Source organism: Lontra canadensis, unplaced genomic scaffold, assembly GCF_010015895.1.
Source record: "Lontra canadensis isolate GAN:19392208 unplaced genomic scaffold, GSC_riverotter_1.0 scaffold92, whole genome shotgun sequence".
Lineage (NCBI taxonomy): Eukaryota > Metazoa > Chordata > Mammalia > Carnivora > Mustelidae > Lontra > Lontra canadensis.
The window spans coordinates 2,122,186-2,144,694 of NW_022631086.1; the positions used below are offsets into that span (position 1 = coordinate 2,122,186).

General features: G+C 37.3%; 1 protein-coding gene across 2 annotated transcripts in view; it reads right to left on the reverse strand.

Annotated features, from left to right (window-relative positions):
• The window catches only part of SYNE1 (spectrin repeat containing nuclear envelope protein 1), a 451,046-nt gene that overhangs the window by 363,592 nt on the left and 64,945 nt on the right, over positions 1 to 22,509 (reverse strand). For both annotated transcript variants that reach the window (XM_032836376.1, XM_032836375.1), the window contains exon 2: positions 9,051 to 9,112. In XM_032836376.1, coding sequence (XP_032692267.1) covers positions 9,051 to 9,112 — 62 coding nt within the window. The remainder of the gene's footprint in view (positions 1 to 9,050; positions 9,113 to 22,509) is intronic.

The window sequence follows — 22,509 nt, forward strand, 5'->3', positions numbered from 1 at the left end:
GAATCTAAATAACATTTTATAATGCTTTTCAAAAATTCTTCTAAAAAGTGAGGAGATGTTCATATCATGCCTGGGGTCATCCAAAAGACCGTATTTAGTATATTTAGTGCCAATCCTTAATAGCCCCATAGATCTAAGTTTGGCAGATGGAGAAAGAACTGTTTTTTTCTTATTAAAAAGCAGCTCCATTTATAGAAACACTAAACAATGACTATTTGAGACCTATTTGTTTTTCCCTAAGGACCTAATGTCAAACCACAGATTTATTTCACAGTAAATAACATAAAGATTGAATCAGGGGATTTACATACGAATATAACACTCTATCTCATTTGATGAAATGAGAGAAAATGTGAAATTACAAAATTTTGAAGCCAATGGTAATGTCAAGAATACTTACATCATCTTTTTCTAATAAAAATCTAACTTCTGGGACACCTGGGTGTTTCAGTCCGTTAAGCAGCTGCCTTTGTTTCAGGTCCTGATCCCAGGGTCCTAGGAAGTCTAGGTCTGGTGGGGAGTCTGCTTTTTCCTCTCCCTCTGCTCCTCCCCCTACTGGTGTGCTCACATGGGCGCTCTCTCTCTCAAATAAATAAATAAAATCTTTAAAAAAAAATCTAACTTCTTGTGAAAGTTTTTTGAAAAACACATCTTGAAGTTGTTTCCTTTGGGGACCACAGTGGCAATTACCATTGCTTACGAATGCATGAAATTCAGGAATTTGCTAAGATAGATAAATTTTAAAATGTGAAAGAACTAACATCTTTATAACTCTCAATGTTTAAAATATCTATCCCAACCTAAATTCTTTTATTTTAAAGATTTTATTTATTTATTTGACAGACAGAGATCACAAGTAGGCAGAGACGCAGGCAGAGAGGCGGGGGTGGGGGGGGGAAGCAGGCTCCCCGCTGAGCAGAGAGCCCGATGCGGGGCTCGATCCCAGGACCCTGAGATCACGACCTGAGCCAAAGGCAGAGGCTTAACCCACTGAGCCACCCAGGCGCCCCCAACCTAAATTTACTCAGAAATGAAGGCTATTCTGTCAGATCTAAAAAATAACAGCCATTAGGTAGGAATTCCCTCACATTCAAGTCCATTTCATCTCGCCTTCTCTCACTGCATCCCAAATTCAGGCACATCCACACTCATCCTTCTTATTTCCTTTGGTCTCTAGAAGGGGACGTCTCTCCTTTGGTACAAATCTACATGTTCCACCCATGCTCTTGATTTTCTCTCCCACCTTGCCTCCTTAAGAGCCTGTGTTCATGAAACAACTTTTCTCCCCTTCTTTTGAAATCTCTTCCCCTCTACTAGTACTGGATCATTCCTTTCAGTAGACACACACTTAAAATTGCCCTTTTTTAAAACAGCTCATACCACATCCTGCGTTATGTTTTAGCTAATACTCTATCTCACGAACATGTGAGGTACATTCAATGCCCTAACATCCTTACCTCTCATCTACTCATCAGTTTTCTAGATTCTGATTTCTGTTACAATGTGGCTACTCCTTGCGGTGGTCAATGATTTTCTCACTGCCAGATTAAATGGGTTTATCTCTGAGTAATTTCTGTCTAAAACTGAACTACGAGGTTTCCCCAAGCCTGCTGTATTCTCCATGTCTACGAATGATCTCAATCATTTGCTTATGTCAGAAATCTAGATACCATCCTTGGCTCTTCTCCAAGATTCTGGTTAATGACTGAGTCCACTCCTATGTATCTTTCAGTGTGTCTACTTCTCTCCTACTTTACCATTAATGTTACTTGTTCCTATTCTAATTTATGACAGAGAAAGACAGAGATGTTTAGGGCCAGGGTGATAATTTTAATTCTCTTGCCTAAGATTCTTTAATGTCTCCCACTGCCCATAACACAGTCGAAATCCTCCTAATGACGGGACCTTGACCAATGTTGTCAACCCACTCCTGGAATCATATAGTCAGGTATTCTGAACTTCCCCCATTTCCTTTAATGCACCATGTTTTTTCTCATCTCTCAACCTGTAAAAACATTGGTTCCTTCAGGTATCAAATCCCACAGGCAGGCATTGCTCAAGCCTTAGCTAAAATGTTTCTTCTCTGAAAGCCTATTCTGATGCTTTCCTTCGGATTTCCCCGTGGTGGGCTGTGCTCTCCCTGGGCTTCCTGACACCCTGTACTTCCCTCTCACGGCATCTACCACACACCTTGTTGTAATTGTTTGTTTCTCCTGTGAGATATCAGTTCCAGGATGGCATGGACAACGGGTCTGTTCACCACTGTGTCCACAACCTCTAACGCATACTAGATCCTTAAAAGGTATTTGCTGCCTAAATAGCTAAAGAAACAAATGCAGCATGAAAGTATGCAACACAAGGGTTAATGCCCAAACTTAAGAGGCTTGGGGTTGAAATCTGGTTTTTCATCTACTTGTTATGTGATGTCGAATTTATTAATTAACACTAAGCTTCAGGGTCATCATCTGTGAAATGGTGAAAATAATACTTTTATTTGATTCTTGTAGTAAAGATTAAATTAAATAAAAGAGTTGAGAAGGCAGAGTAACTGTCACATGGTAAAAGATGAATGCAATTTTAAAAATATTTTTAGCAATGAGTGATGAGAAGCTAGAACTGAATCAGGATCTAACTTTGAAAAAACATTACTTGAAATCAACATCAGGCTAATTAAAAAAAAACAAATACCTTCTTTCACTAATAGGGCAAACAGAAAAGAAAGATTCAGGTATCTTCCTGAAAAGAAAATGATAGAGTCCGTGTCTGAAGAAACCCCATCCCCGAAAGGAATTATCAGGTGTATAAAATAAATGTAACTCATTAATTTTTGTTACTTACTTTCCATTACATTGACAATTTGTGATGTGTAATGTTTTACATAATTGCAGAACCATAAAGGCTTCAATTTGAAACAAAGCAAACATTTTTAACAAATGAACGGCTAATTACATCCACAAGTTCAGAAAATCTACATCTGTGTACTAAAAATGGCATAAAACACATACACACAGAAGATTCTTGGTTTTTTTCCCTGCTTCAGTAACATTTTTGTTTTAAAGAAAGTGTTTTTTTTTTTAAACAGATTGCTCTCTTATTTGCACCCAATCTCTTCACACAGCTGTCATAATATTTATAAAGAATTATTATAATAGAATGGAACGCCATCAGTAAAAGAGCTTGTTATTTTATTTAATTAGAAGTAAATAGTTTGTTAATTTGCAACTGAGCAGAGCAGCCAAGAACAAAATTAAAATTTTCCCATTAAAAACACTCCCCTAAATCCATCTCCGTTAAATATCTTTTAAACATCTCCTAATGCAGCCAAGATTAAATGATCTTAGGAGAGAACAATCGATTTCTTTACTTCTCAATTCACTCTTAAAACCTGATACAACCTAGCATTAAAGCTATTTCTAGATATACTCAATTTCCAAAGAAAATTTGTAGAAAATAGATACATATTTTCTATCTAAATAATGAGTCTTTTAAATTGTCCTTTAAAATAAAAGTTTTATTCTTTAAATTTTCTTAAAAATTTTAAAGACAACATTGTAGTAGCAAGATATTATCATGGAACTTAGGGTGAAATGGTTTACCCTTCCAGTTTAAATCCCAAACATTCCCATGACTACTCTGCAAAAGCTCTCAGACAACTGAGATCCTGTCAAATATTTACAACTTACATTCTAGAAAAAAGTTGAAACTCTTTTTTTTTTCTCTGCCAACTTATCAGCACTTTTCTCTTTTCTTGTTCTTAGAGATAAAATAACTTGACACATTGTATAGCATAAGAAATAAGTGAATTAAGACTAATACCTTGGCTACTAGCATAAAAATATTTTTGACATGGGTCATTCCCTTACCTTTATTGGTAGATGTCAACAGAAAATTATAGGGGAAAAAGAAGACAACCAAGGAATAAAATGCATTTTAACTCCTTAAATGGTTTAGTTCTGAGATTATCTGAACGATTCCAGAGCACAGAGCTATGTACTACAGGGATTACCAACAATAAAATGAAATCCTCAGGTCAGGATTGAGTTTTCATCCTTATATTATAAGTTTGGAAGAAATTCTCATGTTCTTCAAGCCAGACCTCAGAATGAACTTGGGGCCAGTTACAGACTGAATGTTTATATGTCCCCCAAATCCATGTTGCAGCCTTAACTGACCATTGTGATAGTATTTTGAAGTGGGGACTTTGGAAAGTAATTAGATGTATATGAGGTCAAGAGGTGATGCCCCATGATGGGACTAGTGTCCTTGGAGAAGAGGAAGAGAGACAGAGTTCTCTCTCTCTCCCTTTCTGCCATGGGAGGACCCAGCCAGGAAGAGGGTTCTCGCCAGGAATCGAATCTGTCAGCACCTTGATCACCTTGATTTTAGGACTTCTTGGGCTTTCACAACTATGAGGAATAAATGTTTATTCTCTAAGTCCCTAATCAACAGTATTGTGTTAAAACAGCCTAAGTTGACTAACACAGGGTCCAAATTTGTTGAGTATTTGTTGGACAAAGTAAACAACCTAACATACAAACAACCCATCAAACCAGATTCAGTCTGATCCAACAAATTATAGGGTACTTCATCCTTTCAAAGCTGACAGCAATTATGTCTCCTTCCTGGGGGAAGACTATCTCTTAGTTACAAGATAAACCATTGCTTTGGTTATTTAATCAGCAAGAAGAAAGAGGGAAAGTTGGTTTCAAAAGCCTTGGGGGATAAAGAGAAAATGTTGAGACAGGTCAAATTGCTTATTCGTGGGTTACTTCTTCTAGTGAGAAATGTTTTCATCCTGAGTACTTAGGACTTCTCTGTCACTGAAAGCCTGGATGTTGCTGATAAGTAATTGGGACCTGAAGACCAAAAACTATAGAAGCTCCTTTCATAAGGGACTTAGTAAAACCCTGGGATAAAATAAACTTCTGTGAAGCTTAGCTGACTACGGATGTATAATGCGCACACCTGCGTGCACGTCTGTGCACATGCATGCCTACTGTCCATGTCCATAAGGTGCTAGAGTGATGGGACCAAGCACACTCAAGCAACACAGAATGGCTTTGGAAACAGGCCTTCCAATGGAGAGAGCTGGAAAAGTGACACAGTGTCCCGATCCAGAGGCCAGATAAAAAATATGAGGTTGGCCTTTTTTTTCTATTGCAAGTGAAATATTATCATTCTTATCTCAGAAGTAAGGGTGCACTTTGCCATGGTGCAGGAAGTGTATGTTTCCATTTCAGTTTGGGTGTGCCTGTAAATGTGAGCTCAGTGAGACTGTGAAGCCCAGGATGTGCAGGTTGCATGTGTTTTTGTAGGGGTGGCATACAGACAGAAAGAGGTAGATAAGGACGGGGATGGGGAAATTAAGATAGAGACAGACGGCATGTAGTAATAATGGATAGGAGACAGGCGGGGAGAAATAGAGATGGCACAGGGATAGGAAAGAGATGGGAGGAACAATGAGAGAGAGAGGGCTAGAAATGAAAACTCAGGTAGGGGTGAAGGTGGGCAAAGGATGGGAAAGAGAGAGGAAGAGGGGAATTGTGATTAGCTGCTGAGAGAAATGCAGACAAACACTGACTCCACAGCTATCCTAAAACTCTGCCAAGGTGGGCCATGAGGTCAGATTGGATTTTTAAAATGTTTTCCAGATATAAGTGAGTCAGAAAAGGAACGTATTCTCAAAGAAATTTGAGGGTTTTAGCTATGTTTCCAAGATACTACAACGTCCGTGTAAGTAAGTTCAGGAGAACAACTATAGGTATCCTTGTTCTGCTTCAGTTTTTAGGTTTTAAGATGACCCAAGAAAGAAAGAAATCAAAATACGGAGGAGGAAAACAAAACAAAACAAAACAAAACAAATCTCTATGACATTAAGGTTATGATGGAGTGGCTATGGAGGTAATAAGTTTCTGGGTTTTTTCAAAATAGTACCCTTGACACTAGGGAAAACAGATGGACTTCAGATTCATTTCTGGATTAAAATCTCAGCAGTGCCCCTTACCAGATATATGAAGATGTGTGCTACAGAATAGCCTGTGTAGGGCACCTGGGTGGCACAGTTGGTTGTGCGACTGCCTTTGGCTAGGGTCGTGATCCCAGGGTCCTGGGATCGAGTCCAATACAGGTCTCCTTGCTTAGCGGGGAGCCTGCTTCTCCCTCTGCCCCTCCCCCTGCTCCTGCGCTCTCTCTTCTCTCTCTCTCAGATAAATAGAATCTTTTTTAAAAATGCCAAAATAGGGGCACCTGGGTGGCTCAGTGGGTTAAAGCCTCTGTCTTTGGCTCAGGTCATGATCCCAGAGTCCTGGGATCAAGGCCTGCATTGGGCTCCCTGCTTGGTGGGAAGCCTGCTTCCCCCTCTCTCTGTCTGGCTCTCTGCCTACTTGCAATCTCTGTCTGTCAAAAAAGTAAAATAAAATACTTTAAAAAATAAAAATGCCAGAATAACCTGTATAAAACACTCGGCACAGTACCAGAAACTAATCATTTTTCCCCATGTGATATCTTTACTATTCTAACAAAGTAAGAAAAGATAAAGACTCTTTGCTGCTCTTGTTGTATTAAAATGCACCTCCCCGTGGTACTTAGCACTGTGCTTAGAGCTCTAAGATCTATGAAGAAATTCTAAGAATCAGCATGGGCCTTGAAGACTTTACATGGTTGTTGGGAAGCAGAGATACACAGTGCAAAACAATTTAAGTGATGCTAAACTTCTCCACCTATGCTACAGGTTCTGGAGAAGTGCTACATTTTGGATTCTCCTTCACGACCAGGAAAACCAGAGCAGACAGAGGGATGGCACTGGAGAAGGGGTGCAGGGGCAACCACTACCATCCTGAGAGCATCCGCTAGGGGGCAGGCTCACTGCTTTCCAGGTCGTCAGAAAAGACTTCTTGAGTGGGAGGGCCTAGCACCACACATTAATGGTAGGACTTAGATTTTAGATGGGAAATCACAGGGTGAGTTTACAAAGCAGGCCCAGAAAAGAGAACAGGAAAGGATTCACACTTGTAAAGTCTAGTCTAATAATCAGTTATTACATAAGTATGTAAAGTAACTTGGAGCAAAGCTAAAATGATGACAAAAATATTTTTGAAAGTAAGTTCTTGTCATATAATCCCTTCACAAAGGCCTTTCATATACTGTCTGCCATGGCTTACAGTCAAATTTTCCCATCTTTTTAAGTATTCAGTACACAGATGAGCATATCCCAATAATTCTACTTTAAAGACTTCACAAAGATATTCAACTCCTGATTTTAAAAACCTGAAAAAATTAATTATAAGTTATTTTTTCCAATCAGATTAGAAAGTATAGTTAACCTCAGAGTGTTAATAGTGTAAGGAAATGGGCATTCACAGAAACTTTTGGTATATATTAAAATTATAAACGTGCAAATCTGTTGACTATTGACCTACTTCTGGAAATTTATCCTAAGTAGAAATATGCCTAAGGATTTTCAAAGTAGTATTTTATATAATATTAACTAATTGGAAACCCATAAATGACCATCAAGAGGAAACTGGCTAATTTATGATTCATAATTTATAAGTAATTATATCTATAATAAAATACAATTCAGCCAATAAAATTATTACATACCTCTGAATTAACATGGAAATATATAGTAAGTAAAACAGAGGCATATACAACAATATCCTACAAAACCGTTTTTGTGAAATTGCGTGTGTCTGTGTGTAGAAAAATGGTGATCAATATGTTAGTGATGGTTGTATCAGTATCATGAGATTTAAAGGTGATTTCTACTTTCTTTACACTGTGTAAGAGGCTTGTCATTAATATTACTTATAATTAACATGTAATCTTTTTAACAATATGAAAAAACAGTAACTCTATTTTCATTTTGGAAAAAAAAAATCTTTCCCAATTAATGACAAATCTGTAGTCAAGTAATGACCGGCTGGCACCAGCCAAGACCAGAGAAAATGAGCCCCTAGGGGCATTTACTGCCTTGTCACAAGGCAGATTCTGGGGACAACTACTGTATGAGAGAATTCTCTTCTCATCAAGGGGCTTTTGGAAAGAGATTATAGAGGAGATAATCCCAGTTTATCCTGTATCTAGACGCATCTTTTAGTCTGCTGTCTTTACTGGACTGTGAGCTTCTCAAGCCTGGGAAAGTGTCTTACCAACATTTTCCCGTCTCCAAAGCCTAGCTTAGACACACAGTGAGCAGTTAATTCGTACAATGGGACTGTAATAAATCGCCATGCTTTGTTTGCTTCTGAACTATAAAAGAGGCTTTGGGGAAGTCCCTGATGAGAAACTGCTCATAGGGTTATGTCTGGCACACTGTAGGCACCACTCCCAGCAAAAGGATCCGTTAACTGAATTCAGACAACTGTCCTGTTGTCTATGTTTATTTTTACAAGTGCAATGGTTTTGGGTTCACATATTTTTTCATCTGCATATTTATGAGACTAATTTGATTGTAATATTGCCATACTGGGATTTGTTTTATTGAAGCATTTATATTCAAAGTCATTACAATGTACAAATACACAGTCACCTGATACAACCTAATGTCAGTGTGGATAATCTTGGAATGATTAATCTCTTTAGTGTCCTGCCACCATGGTCACTTTGCTATCAAAGCATGTAAGAGGGGAGCCCAGATGCTGTCATGATCTACTCAGACTGAATTCTTTGCTCAAGACAGATCACTCCTTGCTTCTTTCTGTCCCAAATAGAAACAAGTGCATTAAAAAAAAAAAAAATTGACCACGATTTCTCCTTTCCACTTGACATACACATTAGTACAGAAGAAATGACTGAACAAACTATTTTGATCAGAATTCACAGAATTGACATGAAGTCACTGCTCTTGACTCTAGCTACCCATTCATTTCCTCTCAGAGACAGTGTTAGCAAATGTCACAGACAGGCAACGGTTAAACTGATAGAACTTCCAATATCATTGATTAGTATTAGTGACAAGAGTGCCAACAGTGTTCCTTTATTACACTTGGCATTTAATGATTTATTGGCTCCAAAGAAGAAAATATAGAAGTCTAGGTAGTTTCCTTTACCTTGGCCAGATGAGAATTGATCCATTTTGTGAAAGTACGTTTTTGTACTATCTCTTGCTCATCTAGAAGGAAAAAAAAAAAGAATGTAGTTAGATGACACAGTATATCATAAAGTTGTATCCTAAAAAACATTGGGTTACACAGTCTAGAAGTAATCATATTATTTTATCTTTGAAACCATTTTGCCAATTGTTGTCTTAAAGGAAGTGCCAATACAAACTCCAATTTGACGACTACTTCAAACATTATCAGAAAATGTTTCAAAATTTTCAATATATTAGCCGTATGTTAACCTTCACTCACTTATTAAAAGCGCATATACAATTATACCTCAATAAAGCTGTTTGGAAAAAGTTCACGGAGACCAACTAAGTGCCAAGTTTTACATTAGGTGCAGAGATAGATAGAAAACAATAGGGCTATGTCTTTGCCATGAAAAAATCTAGAAGTAGAGACAGACAAGCAAGGGCATATGTATAGTAGAGGATTATACAGTAATGTAATAAGATAGAGCTTTGTATGTGAGGCATTACAGGGACTTCACCCAGATTACAAGACCTCTAAAGATGCCACCACGTCTTGAAGTCCACACCTTGGTATAAGCAGACTACCGGTAGTACCTGTGACTTGTTTCTGATCAACAGACTGGCAAAGAGGATGGGATGTCCTACCTATAACGGTGTTAACTTTACGTTAGATTCCATCTTAGCTGACCGGAGTGAGAGATTCTCCTTCTGGCTTTGAAGAAACAAATAGCCATGTTGTAAACTACCCATGGAGTGGGTCACATGGCAAGGAAGAGGAGATGCTTTTAAGAGAAGGGTGGTCTCCAGCCAAAAGCCAGAAAGAAGCTGGGGCCCTTAGTCATACAACCACAAGGAAACGAAATCTGTGAACAACCCAAAGTTCGAAAGTGCATTCTTCCCTGTTTCAGCTTCTGGATAAAAATGTAATGCAGCTGATATTATGGGCTTGTCTACTTAATTGCAGACTTGTGTGACCCTGAGCAGAGAATCCATCTAAGTTAAGCATTGTCTCCTGACCCACAAAAGTGTGAGGATAACAAATGAAAACTGTTTTTTTGTTTTTTGGGGGTTTGGGTTTATTTTTTATTTTGTTTTGTGTTTTGGTTGGTTTCTTTTTTTTTTTTTAGAGATGGGGAGATAACGTGGTAGGGTGGTGCAGATAGGGAGAGAGAATCTTTAAGCAGGCTCCACACCCAATGTGGTGCCCAACTCAGGGCTCAATCTTACAACCCTGAGATCATGAGCTGAGCTGAAAGCAAGAGTTTGCTGCTTAACCAACTGAGCCACCCAGGCACCCCTGAAAATTATTTTAACTTGTTAAGTTTGTTGTAATTTCTTATGAAACAAAAGAAAACTAATATGGGGGGAGGGAGGAGATAGGGTCCAGAAAGGCTTTAATCAGAGGCATTAAAGAAAGGAAGTCCAGAGAGCAAGGGGCCAGTTTAACATCTTTGAAGAAAGGATGAGTTCTGTTAATTCTACCAGCATATACCAAGTATCAACTGTCTGTAAAACACAAGACCAGATGCTGTGAGGACCACAGCTGAACGAAGACATCATTTCAATTCCTCACCCTTTCAGGGATGGTGCTCAGATCTACATCCCCAGAGCTGACCTCTCCTGGGCTTCAGCAGAGAACATCTGACTGCCTGTGACAATATGAGCCCTATGAGGACAGTACCTTTTTCCCAACGCCTACAAATATGACCAAAAAAATACTGTTCAATGAAGGAATTAGGAAACTTAATAACAAAACATTTTAACTTAGAGAAATTTTGGATATACCCATAGAATTTACAGAATGCCATTACTTCTAATGTACTTTAAGCATATGCTTTTAAACTTTCAAGTACATACAAAAACAAACCAGTATACTAAAAGGCAATGTACTAGGCACAGATATTTATTTTTGTTCTTTTTCTTTTTATTTCAAAGAATTTAAGAATTATATGGGATGTGTGAAGGGCTGAGTTTGAAAGCAGATAGATTACTATGTATATCTTTTTGGAAAACCCAGATAAAATACCAAATTGAACTACAAAAGAAGCTGGAAATATACCCTGTGTTCTCAGAAAAAGAAAATAGGTAATGGAATGGGATAGACGCCTGACAATGTTGTGTCAAACTTTGTTGAAAGCTAAATTCTAATAATTTAATTTGCTCTATTAATTTTTTTTGGATTACATATCTTCCTTTGAGTTATCTGATATGACTGACGGTAACAAGAATATTTATTTTTAGACCTTTCATGATATGAATGCCCTGTTACATTGAGGATTAGATGACAACTAAATATAGAGGAAAATATGTAGTTTATTAGAAATTACGGACAGTAAGTTTTAAAATACTAAAATGATATGCTTTGGTTACAAATTTTAAAAATATCACTCCATTTTGTATGTTTTTATGACCAAGGAAGGATATAAAGGAGAAAAATGAAGAAAAAATTTATTATATCAAAAATGTGATCGGGCGCCTGGGTGGCTCAGTGGGTTAAGCCGCTGCCTTCGGCTCAGGTCATGATCTCAGGGTCCTGGGATAGAGTCCCGCATCGGGCTCTCTGCTCAGCAGGGAGCCTGCTTCTCTCTCTCTCTCTCTCTGCCTGCCTCTCTGTCTACTTGTGATCTCTCTCTGTCAAGTAAATAAATAAAATCTTTTTAAAAAAATGTGATCATTTTGGCAAATGCTAAGTGAAACAATTAAGCACAAAGCAGCTTACCGTCACCTATAATATAGAAATTCTGTGGTCTCACATAATATGACTCATAATGTTTTCAAGTCTTTTTATTTGCAGTATTGCAGTATGGGGAAGTGATAATGCACATTTAATTTCTGGTTCCAAATGCATTTAATTATTTCTAGTAGTGTTATTTCCCCAGCAAATCAAAGTAATTATTGACTGGTCAGTTTGAAATGACTCAGCAAGCAAATACTCTGGATGAATCTATGTGTATGCAATCATCCCTCATCAAAATTATTAATGTCTTCCTTCCCTACAGAAATATTCCTGGCAAAGTCAATGTACTCTTTATTCTTTCCTTTTTTTTTAAGATTTATTTACTTATTGGAGAGAGGGAGAGATCACAGGCAGGAGGGAGGGGTAGAGGGAGAAGCAGACCCCCCACTGAGCAGGGAGCCCAGTGTGGGACTCAATCCCAGGATCCTGGGATCATGACCTGAGCAGAAGGCAGACACTTACCTGCCTAAGGCACAAGCGCATTCAGGGTTCTGTTTGTTCTTCTGAACCATTCTTTATCTTATTTTATTTATTTATTTATTTATTTATTTATTTATTTAATTCTAGTTCTAGTATAATTAACATACAGTGTTATATTAGTTTCAGGTATACCCAGGCATGGATATGTCTATCTCTATGTCTCCATATAGATCCTATTATATTTTAATTAAACCAATTATTACCTATCATATGTAATATATACTTATAAACTCATATAATTCTTGTAACAAATCTTCAAGCAAGAATTATTATGCCATTTTTTTTAAAGATTTTATTTATTTATTTGACAGACAGATCACAAGTAGGCAGAGAGGCAGGGAAGCAGGCTCCCTGCTGAGCAGAGAGCCCGATGTGGGGCTCGATTCCAGGACCCTGGGATCATGACCTGAGCCGAAGGCAGAGGCTTTAACCCACTGAGCCACCCAGGTGCCCCAAACTATTATGCCATTTTACAAATAAGAAAACCAAGTCACGTACATATAAGTTAAGCATTTTTACCAAAGCCACCTAGTGGCAGAGCCAAGGGTTTACCTCCACAAGTCAGGTTCTTACACCATTATACTACTGCCCAAGGATGCACAGAAATTACCATATTAGTCATATCAAATATTAATCATGTTAAATTGATAAACTCATAGTTAAATCAATTGGAGTTTGACCTTAAAATCCTTAGGTTCTATAAATAAAGTCATTTAGCAGCAGAATAATCTTCGCTAGTCAAGCTAGATTTGAGAGAATTTGGAACTTCTATAAAATATAAAGTCCAATTTTAAGCTTAAAATAGACTATAGGTACAGCTAGAATATATATAAAATCTTAAACTCAATTTGAGATCATGCACAATTTTATTAATGTTATAAGATATCAATGTTTTAAAATTATGTTTTAAAATTATTATTAAAATTTATTTTAATATTAATATTAATATTATTATATTAATGTTAAATATTAAAAATTTTTATAAATTTATAAAATTTTATATAAAATTTTTATAAATTTTTATTATATAAATTAAAATTATTATATAATTATTATATAATATATATAATTATTATATAAATTAAAATAAAAATTATATAAAATTTTTATAAAATTATAAAAATTATTAAAATTAAAATTATGACTTCTACACTAATACTAGTGTACTACACTAGTGTAGAAGTCATAAATTTAGGTAATAATCTATATTGATATTACTTCCTGATATCAGGTTGTGATATTTTTACTACTCCCACCTTTAAAGAAACAATACTGCTATTATAAAAGTTTTATCTGATGGCAAATCTTTGAGTTTATATTTAAACTTTGTTAAAGGCATTTTTTTTAGAAAGTTCAAATTATGGATTTTTTTTTTGTAGTGTTCGTTGTATATATCTAAGTGTCAAATTTTCTACATGTTTCCTTTCACTCTACAAAAGCAGAGTTTATAAATCCTAGCAATCTACTTTTTATATAATTAGACACAGCCAACGGAATTTTAAGTAAATACTTTCTTATTTTACTTACTATATTCTCCCAATAAAGAAAAATTCCTAAAACATCGTGTCAGCAAATATTTATTTTTTGATACAAAAGTCTAAATAATTTAGCCAGGAATTTGATAATTAAATCTGATTTCAATGGCATAAAATGTTTAAGTCATGGAAGTAATATAAAACATGAAATGAATGTCTACCACATTGCATTAAAACATTATGAACAATAAATAGCACTGCCTTATAAAGCTGTTGATGAAGAACTAACCTAACCTCCATAATATAGGTTTACAGTTCTTGTGAATACAGAGTTATATTTGACGAAGCATTAGTAAGTGTATCTAACTGTTAATCTTATGGTGATTTTTCTATCTTCCACTTTTCAGAACAACATGATATGCTCTTATCAAGTGTTCATATGTATGCATGCTAAATAGTTCCACTAAAATTATAAGAAGAATAATTCATTAAGACGAACATATATGTTAGTTTTAAACACAGAGGTCTGTCTACATCATACACGTAAATTTAGATCCCCAGTTCTAGGAATCACAGAGAATAAGAAGTTAATCCTGTTTATAAATTTTAATCTGTAATTTTTATTAATGCAAACTAAAATCTACCTACTTCTTAAGCCAGTCAGTTGGAAGTCGTTCTTGGATCTTTACTTATCCTCATCCTGCACAACAAATTCATAGGGAATTGTTGTTGGTTTTATTTCCCAAATATCTCATCTCAATCAAGATCATATCTAGTGAAGAAACCATCATCTTTTGGATGCCTGTTCATTTCCCCCACTAGAATCTAAGTTTTAGATGAGACGGCATGGACAGCGTCTGACTTACCATCACCGCCTTAGTCATTATTGCTTAGGAGATGCTTAATGAAGAAATGAATGGATGCATTTGCTAAGGAAGTGCTAAAGACTAGAAAACCAAGTGCTGTTCTAAGGAACTGGTACTACACGGAAGGGACAAGTATGTAAACAATGTCTCAAAGCAATGTGTCAGCTACTGTAACAGAGGAACATATAAAATATTGAGGGAATATAAATACACAAGCAAGTAATTTTTATAGGACGATGGAACAGGCTGGAAGATTCAGAGAAGCTAAAAAAAGAGATGCCATTACATCAAACATCAGCAGATAAGTGGAAATTTTCAGGTAGAGAAACTTTTAGGAGAAAGAGGCAGTCTTTTAAAAGCATGGCATTATACATTAAGTGACAGTAAAAATCTATTACAGCTGGATTATAAAGTGGAGTGGGTTTAAGAAGAGTAAACAAGTAAGTAAGCTTGGAAAACTGGTAACAATCGGGTTATTAAAGTCTTTGAATAGCATGCCAGAGTTTGGTCTTTATCTATGGACAATGGGAAGCCATCAACAGTTTTGAAAATGATCATATGACACCTGAGACACAGAAATACATACTACAGTGGCAGTGTAGAGGCTTAACTGAAGGGAGAGGAAGCTGCGAGCAGGTAGGATATTTGGGAATTCACTAGCAGAACACATGTTAAAGGTGATGTATTCCGTTCTCGAAATGTGCCAAGAGGGACGAGGTGCATGAGATGGCTGCACAGTAACTATTAGAAGTAGACAGACAGGAGCTAAGCGTGCCTTCTAGATTTTTATCACAGGTAACTGCATAATTATGTCACTCATCAAAGAAGGAAAGAAAAGCAGCAGGCTCCAGATGCATTGCAGATGCATCATGAAACTTCTGGGTAAGACGGTAGCATCAGCACAGAGGAGAGCTGAGAATTCAGAAGCTGGATTAGGAGGAGGGTGCTCCACAGGTAAGAACCTGTAACAGACTCCAACTTAAGGCCAGGTTTTGATCCAGTTATTACCAGGCCTAAGCAGCTCAAACTCTCCTCCCCTCTAAACGTGGATCTTGATTTCTTTCTAAAGGCCAGACTGTGTGAGTAAAAAACAAGAAACAAGAAAGCAAACAACAACAATAACAAAAACAACAAGAAACAACAAAACTAGTCATGGAAATTAAGTCCTTCACCCTTGTCTCCATCTGGTTCCATCTCAAAGACAGTTGGTCCAACAGACCTCAGGAGCTGGAAGTCATTAAATCTTAAGAGAGGTCTATATAGGAAGGCTATTGTACAAGCACGGCCCTGGGTAATGCTGTCTTAAGAAATAACCCCCAAATTCCTAGGCACTATCCCTCTCTAGAAATGAGTGAAAGATGAAGGGAGCTGGCTCTGACATTCAATTTGTCTATTTCTTTGTCCTGGTATATATTTTTAAAGTATTTTGCTATTTCAGGATAAGATCATGACACATGCAAAAATGAAGCCCAGTTTAGCAACAGTGATTAAATTTGACCATTAACAAGCTGTCACACCTGACTAGAGTCAACAGTTTTCCTCCTGATGAGTCATAGTAACCGTGACTTGCTGATTTTGCCCAAGTGACTTACATATATACCTGCAAGCAAAGAGACCAGTAAAAAGCAGCCCAGATTATTTTGAGCCTTTGCAATCAATCATGAAAATTTTGCTGCCTACAAACATGTTAACTGTATTTTCATTTGACCATATGTAATACATAAAACTGTGAAAGTGAGCCCTATGTTCATTAGCTTTTAAATAGCATTACTAAATTTTAAAAAGTTAAAATACATGCCAATGCCCTTCTCACAGATGGTGGGTTTTTTGTTTGTTTGTTTCAAAGATTTCATTTATTTATTTGAGAGAGAGAGAGAGAGAGAGAGAGAGCTTGAGCACAAGTGTTGGGGGAGGGGCAGAAGGACAAGGAGAGGCAGAAGGGGAGGGGCAGAAGGAGAGCAAGGAGGCCAATGTAGGGCCCCAGCCCCAGGATCATGACCTGAGCTGAAGGCAGAAGCTTAACAAATGGAGTCACCCAGGTGCCCCATAAAAGATGGTGTTTTTAAAAATATTAACAATAATTGAAGTTGACATATTTCAATATATTTAACAAATCTTCTATAAGAACTTATTTCTGAGAGCTAGAGCACTTCACAAATGGGTATGCACATAAAGTTGTATGTTTTTGTCAGAGTCATGAACAATCATAAAGATCAAAATACTGAATTCCTGGGTATACCCATCCTTAATCAATGTCACATTAATATAAAAATACTAACAAGAAAGATTGTTTAAATAAGTAAATATAATTGTTAAGTCTGAAATTGCTCTCTTTTATAAAAATATTTGTGTATCATATATTGATACATTGGTAGCTTGCAATAGGTTATGATTAACATGTTTTGTGTGTGCAGATTATCATTTTATTCTTTAGGTGCTTTAATGACAATGATGGTTTAAATAAAAGTCTTACAGATTTTAGTTACCTGAAATATAAATGCTAATTTAAAACAAAGGTTTAAAATCATAATTTCCTAGTTATATTTAATAAACTTTCCTCATTATTTCCAAAGCAGATGAATTCACCTCAGTAAAAAGTTGGAAAGAAATTTTAATGTACAACATAAATTGAACTTTTTGACACAACCAAATAACATGGCTACGAAGGAAAAAACAACAAAAACATAGGGTGACAATGTAATCATTATTAACTGAATAACAGCCACAATGAGATGGCCTCCATCAAATTATTGGTTTTGGGTTCAGAATTATATGGTTCCAATTGTAGATCTATGGTTACTAAAATCATCACTAACTTTGTCATACATAAGTAGGGTCTATGGTATATTGACTATTTCAACATAATGAAACAGAGTTTATAATTATCCAATGTTTAAATCTGTAAGTTAAAAATGTAAATAAAAAAAATTTTCAAAACCTGGCTGTGGCTGGTTTTGAAATAATGTACAGAAATTCCTCTTATCCTGGTCATGACACCCTTTGCAATCTGATTTTGTTAAGCCTCCTATCAACACCTAGAATGGATTTCCCCACCCCTTGAATCTACATTGGCCTTAAGACTTGCTTTGACCAATAATGTGGCTGACATGATTTTATATGACTTCTGAGGCTGGTCCTTGAAAAGCCTTGAGGCTCCATTTTTGCTCTCTCAGAACTCTTCCCTGAGACCTCACACAAGGAAGCTGAGCCAGCATCCTAGAGGGAAAAAGACACATTGAAGAGAACTGAGGCAGGTGACAGCCAGCACCAACTGTCAGACCTCCAAGTCAGTGGACCTAATAGTCCTGCTGATCCTGTAAATGAGCTCAGGCACAGCCAACAGAGGAAACACCCAGCCCACCCACAGAACATGAGAAATCATAATGTGTTACTGCTTTAAGCCACTAAGTTTTAGTGGTGGTTTAGCAAAAACTAAGGGAAACAGAAACTGCTATTGGGAATATAGTGGTGCTTTAGCAAAAATCTACAACATGTGGTATTGCTTTGGAAAGAGGTAGGAAGGAGGCTGGAAGGACACAGACTGTTGGTAGAGACCGAAAGGATGGTGGCACACTGCTCTGGGAGATCAGGAGAGCCACAAATATTTTATGTATTATATATCCTGTCATCTGCAGTAACTTGACCTTGTGCATTTGGCTAGAGAGGAGGCTGAGAGCACCAACTGCCTTTCCTGCAGAAGGCTGAAAGCATCAACTGCCTTCTTATGAGGTACTCGAAGACAGAAAGATGAACCAGAGAAGGCATTTTCTCATTTGTGTTGGATTACAAAATTGCCATCCCCAGTCTTTCCTGGAAAAATATATGCAAAGTAAAAAGTAGCTTCAGCGTAACAATAAATCAAGAGTGCGACTGTTAAGACCCATTTTTTTTTTTTCAGGATAAATCACTAGAACATTAATTGTTGAGTTAAAAAATATGTACATTTTAAATTTTGACCAACTTTACTAAATTACCTTTCTCAGAGGTTAAATCAATTCACATTCTTATCAATCAGGTTTTAATGTGAGACCCATTTTTAAGAACTCAGAAAGATTAAAGGTAGCATGGACTTGACCTTCTCAACTAGATAAGCCAGCTTCCAAGAATCACAGGGCACTGCCCACAGCACCCTCACCTGTGATCCAAAAATTTTTTTAAATTTTGGATTTGAGGGGCTCTTGGGTGGCTCGGTCAGTTAAGCGCTAGACTCTTGATTTCAGCTCAGGTCATGATATCAGGGTCATGAGACTGAGCCCAGTGTTGGGCTCTGCACTCAGTGGGGAGTCTGCTGGACATTCTCCCCCTCTCCTCTGCCTAGCCCTCTCCTGATTGCACACACACGCCCTCTCTCAAATAAATACATAAACAAATCTTTTTTTTAAAAAAAATGAATTTTGGATTTGAGTGGCATGGAATGAGCTTCAAGCAAGTTTTTAGAAAGTCAACAAATCTGTTAGACTTCACATATTTGAGAGACAGAGAGAAAGCAAGTGTAAGAGGAGGGAGGGGGAGGGACACGCAGGCTCCATGCTAAGCACAGGGCACAATGCAGGCTCCATCTCACAACGCTGAGATCATGACGTGAACCGAAATAAAGAGTCAAATGTTCAACCAACTGAGTGACCCAGGCACCCCACATCAACAAATCTTTTAAGTAAAACACTACCACTTTGCACTAAGGGGAGAGGACAGTTCAAAATGAAGACAAGACTTTGGAACCACAACTTTATATGATTAGGAAGATGGCTGAGAAAACTATCAGCCATAACACAAGCTTCTTCTTATCAAAAAGACAGGAATACCTCTGGCCCCCAGATTAAAGGGACTAGCCACATGTGCCTAGCTGGATTTCAGAACTATTTCAGACCGTGTCTATTATCTCTTTTCCATCTTTTGAACAGAGGCATCTAGTGCAATGGTGCTGGCCCATCTCATCATTGCATATTGGATGAAGAGGATGCACCCACTTCTCTTTTTAGTTTATAGGCCTGCATATTGGGAAGAATTATACCTGAGGAGGGTCATTTGTATGTGGACCAAATGCAGATCACATGACACTGGATTTGGAGCTTGTTGACATCATTGGATAAGATTTCCAATGTCTTGAGAGGAGGTAAATGTATTTGGATGTAGAAAGAATAGAAATAATAGTGACCAGAGGACAGATTTTAAATTATGGCCACAAAATTCTCTGGTCCCATCCTCTTTTGCAATGTGACTTTGTTCTTTCTCTCATCAAAGGGTAGAACTGATTCCCCCCTCCTTGAATCTGATCTTGTATTATCCTTGCTTTGATCAACAACACAGCAGAAATGACTTTATGGCATCTGATTCTAGGCCTTAAGAAGTTTTGTACTTTCTATTTTGGCTGTTTTGGATTTCTGTCTTAAAACTATCACGTAAGGAAAGCAGTCTATATGGGAGGACAAGAGTCCATGTGGAGAAGAGCTGAGATGCTTTATCATATAGCCAGAGCCAACTGCCAGATACATGGGTGAGGTTATTTAGGACCTAGTTCAGCCAAGCCTGCAAATAAACTCATCCCAGATGAAGCCTGAAAACTGAGACCTAAGGATTCAGGGTTGACGCATCTCTTACCTCTTCTCTCCCACACCCCCATACATACATAATCACAAATGCCTCATGGCAAGAAAGCACTTTCTCCATCATTCTATCCCTAGAGACTAAGTCACTGCCTGGCACATTGTCTTATATATATGTCCTTAGGAAACCATCCATATTTAACTGTGAACTAGTGAACTAACCCACAGATTATGAAAAATGATGAATTATGATTATTTTAAGTTTGGAGTGGTTTGTTACACAGCAATAGCTAACTACAACAAATGCATTTACTTTTATGATAGATGCACAAGTAATCCTTCTTTTCCTTCCCCATTACCCTGTCTTCTGCAATAGGTTTCTTGGCTTGCTTGGTTGGGTCCATTTCCTGGACCTTTGATGTTCTGATCAGATGAGTCAAGGAGAAAAGTGTGTTAAGGAACAAGGACACCCAAAGTTATTCTCCATATGTTTAAGCATAGATTAACTGGGGAGGACAGAGGGGAAGAGGAGAGGAGAAGATCAACAGCTATCAGAGGAGTTGGCTTGAGGAAAAAGATGGAGTAAAGAGAATTTTTAGGGAGTTTTGCCTCTGTTGAGTGCTCTGATCATTGCTTCAATTTTTTGTAAGCATATGTCAGTAAAGACATATTGCTTTTAAGATTTTTAGAACTGGAATTGCATTTCTTTAAGTGAAACCAATGACCAGATTTAAAAAGCCCTGTTTCATTAAAGTTACTCTTGCAAAATTTAGTAACATCTCACTAAGAATCTGAGTCTTAGTCTAACCTAATTACCACCAAATTCACTTGCTATTTGAATCACTTATTTAATGAATACCATTGTGTCCCTACTGTGAGAGGACACCCTACTGTGGCTGGCTGTGGACGCACTCTGAGAGGCTGGTGTGGTTTCTTACACACCAGAAGGGAGAACAGGACTCATTAAGAAGCACCACAGCCCAGGTTCTGTGCATGCAGCACAAAGGACAATAACTTGGAATATGTGAGTGGAATAAAGAAAAAGAGACCACAGCTATGAAATTAAAAGCAACTTGAACAGTAGAAAAAGTGAAAGCGAACCCCTACTGTTTGCTTGCATAGGAGCTATGTGGAAAATGCTGCTTTTGCAACTAATTTTTTTTTTAATAAAGTCACTTGATATATAAAAAAGTGAGAAGAGCTGATCTCCTCAAAGGATTACTTCAAATTAGCACAGAAACCTTTAGAAAAGTTTCAAGCTGGTGCTGGATGAACTTAGCCACACATAGCTCCGTAATTGTAAAAAGTGGCACATCTCCCGATTTTGCAAGAAAAGGACCACAATGTGGAAATCTTTTCCTGTTCTGAGTGCTTAGCAATATGAGTGCACCAGAAGGAAAGTAAGTATTAGAAAATGTCGTAAAATACCATCTTCATACAACCATTTTATTTAAACATTAAATTGTACTTCAACACTAGAATTTCAATCAATCAAAATACAGTGTTTTATTTTGGGTAGGGAGGGAGAGCAGAGAGTAGTTGATCACAGTGTTCACATATTTTATGTTTGATATTTAGATGCAATTAAAAAAAAATAGCTCTTTCAGGGGTGCCTGGGTGGCTCAGTCGGCTAACCATCTGTCTTTGGCTCAGGTCATGATCCCATGGTCCTGGAACTGAGTCCCGGTCCTGGGATCACAGTCTGCATAGGGCTCCTGTCTATGAACAGGAAGCCTGCTTCTCCCTTTGCCTGCTGCTCCTCTTGCCTATTCTCTCTTTCTCTCTGACAAATAAATAAAAACAAAAACAAAAAAACCCAACAAACATATAGTTCTTTCAAATAAATATGACTTTTTCTAGCTATGACCTTCAGAGTTCAGTTGTGGTGTTTTGTTTTTCTCACCAAATTACTACCCTTTGTCTTAAGCAGGTTTAGAATTACAATCCCACCTTTGGAGATTTTGTATTTTAAATTACTGCTAATATTATTTCTTAGTCTCGAGCTGTGATCTAAATTTCTTTTTCTCCCTCTTCATTACTTTTATCAATATCTGAATACAAAATACAATAATTTGACACAATTTCACTTCTGTTTTATACTGTATGTCTTCTTCAGAAGGAAAGATAGCTACAGTTCTAACAGTGAAATTCCTGAATTTGAAAAGAAGGCAAAATAATAAAAGCTGAGGGGTGCCTGGGTTGCTCAGTGGGTTAAGCCTCTGCCTTTGGCTCAGGTCATGATCTCAGGGTCCCGAGATCGAGCCCCGCATTGGGCTTTCTGTTCAGTGGGGGCCTGCTTCCCCCACCTTTCCCTGCCTCTCTGCCTACTTGT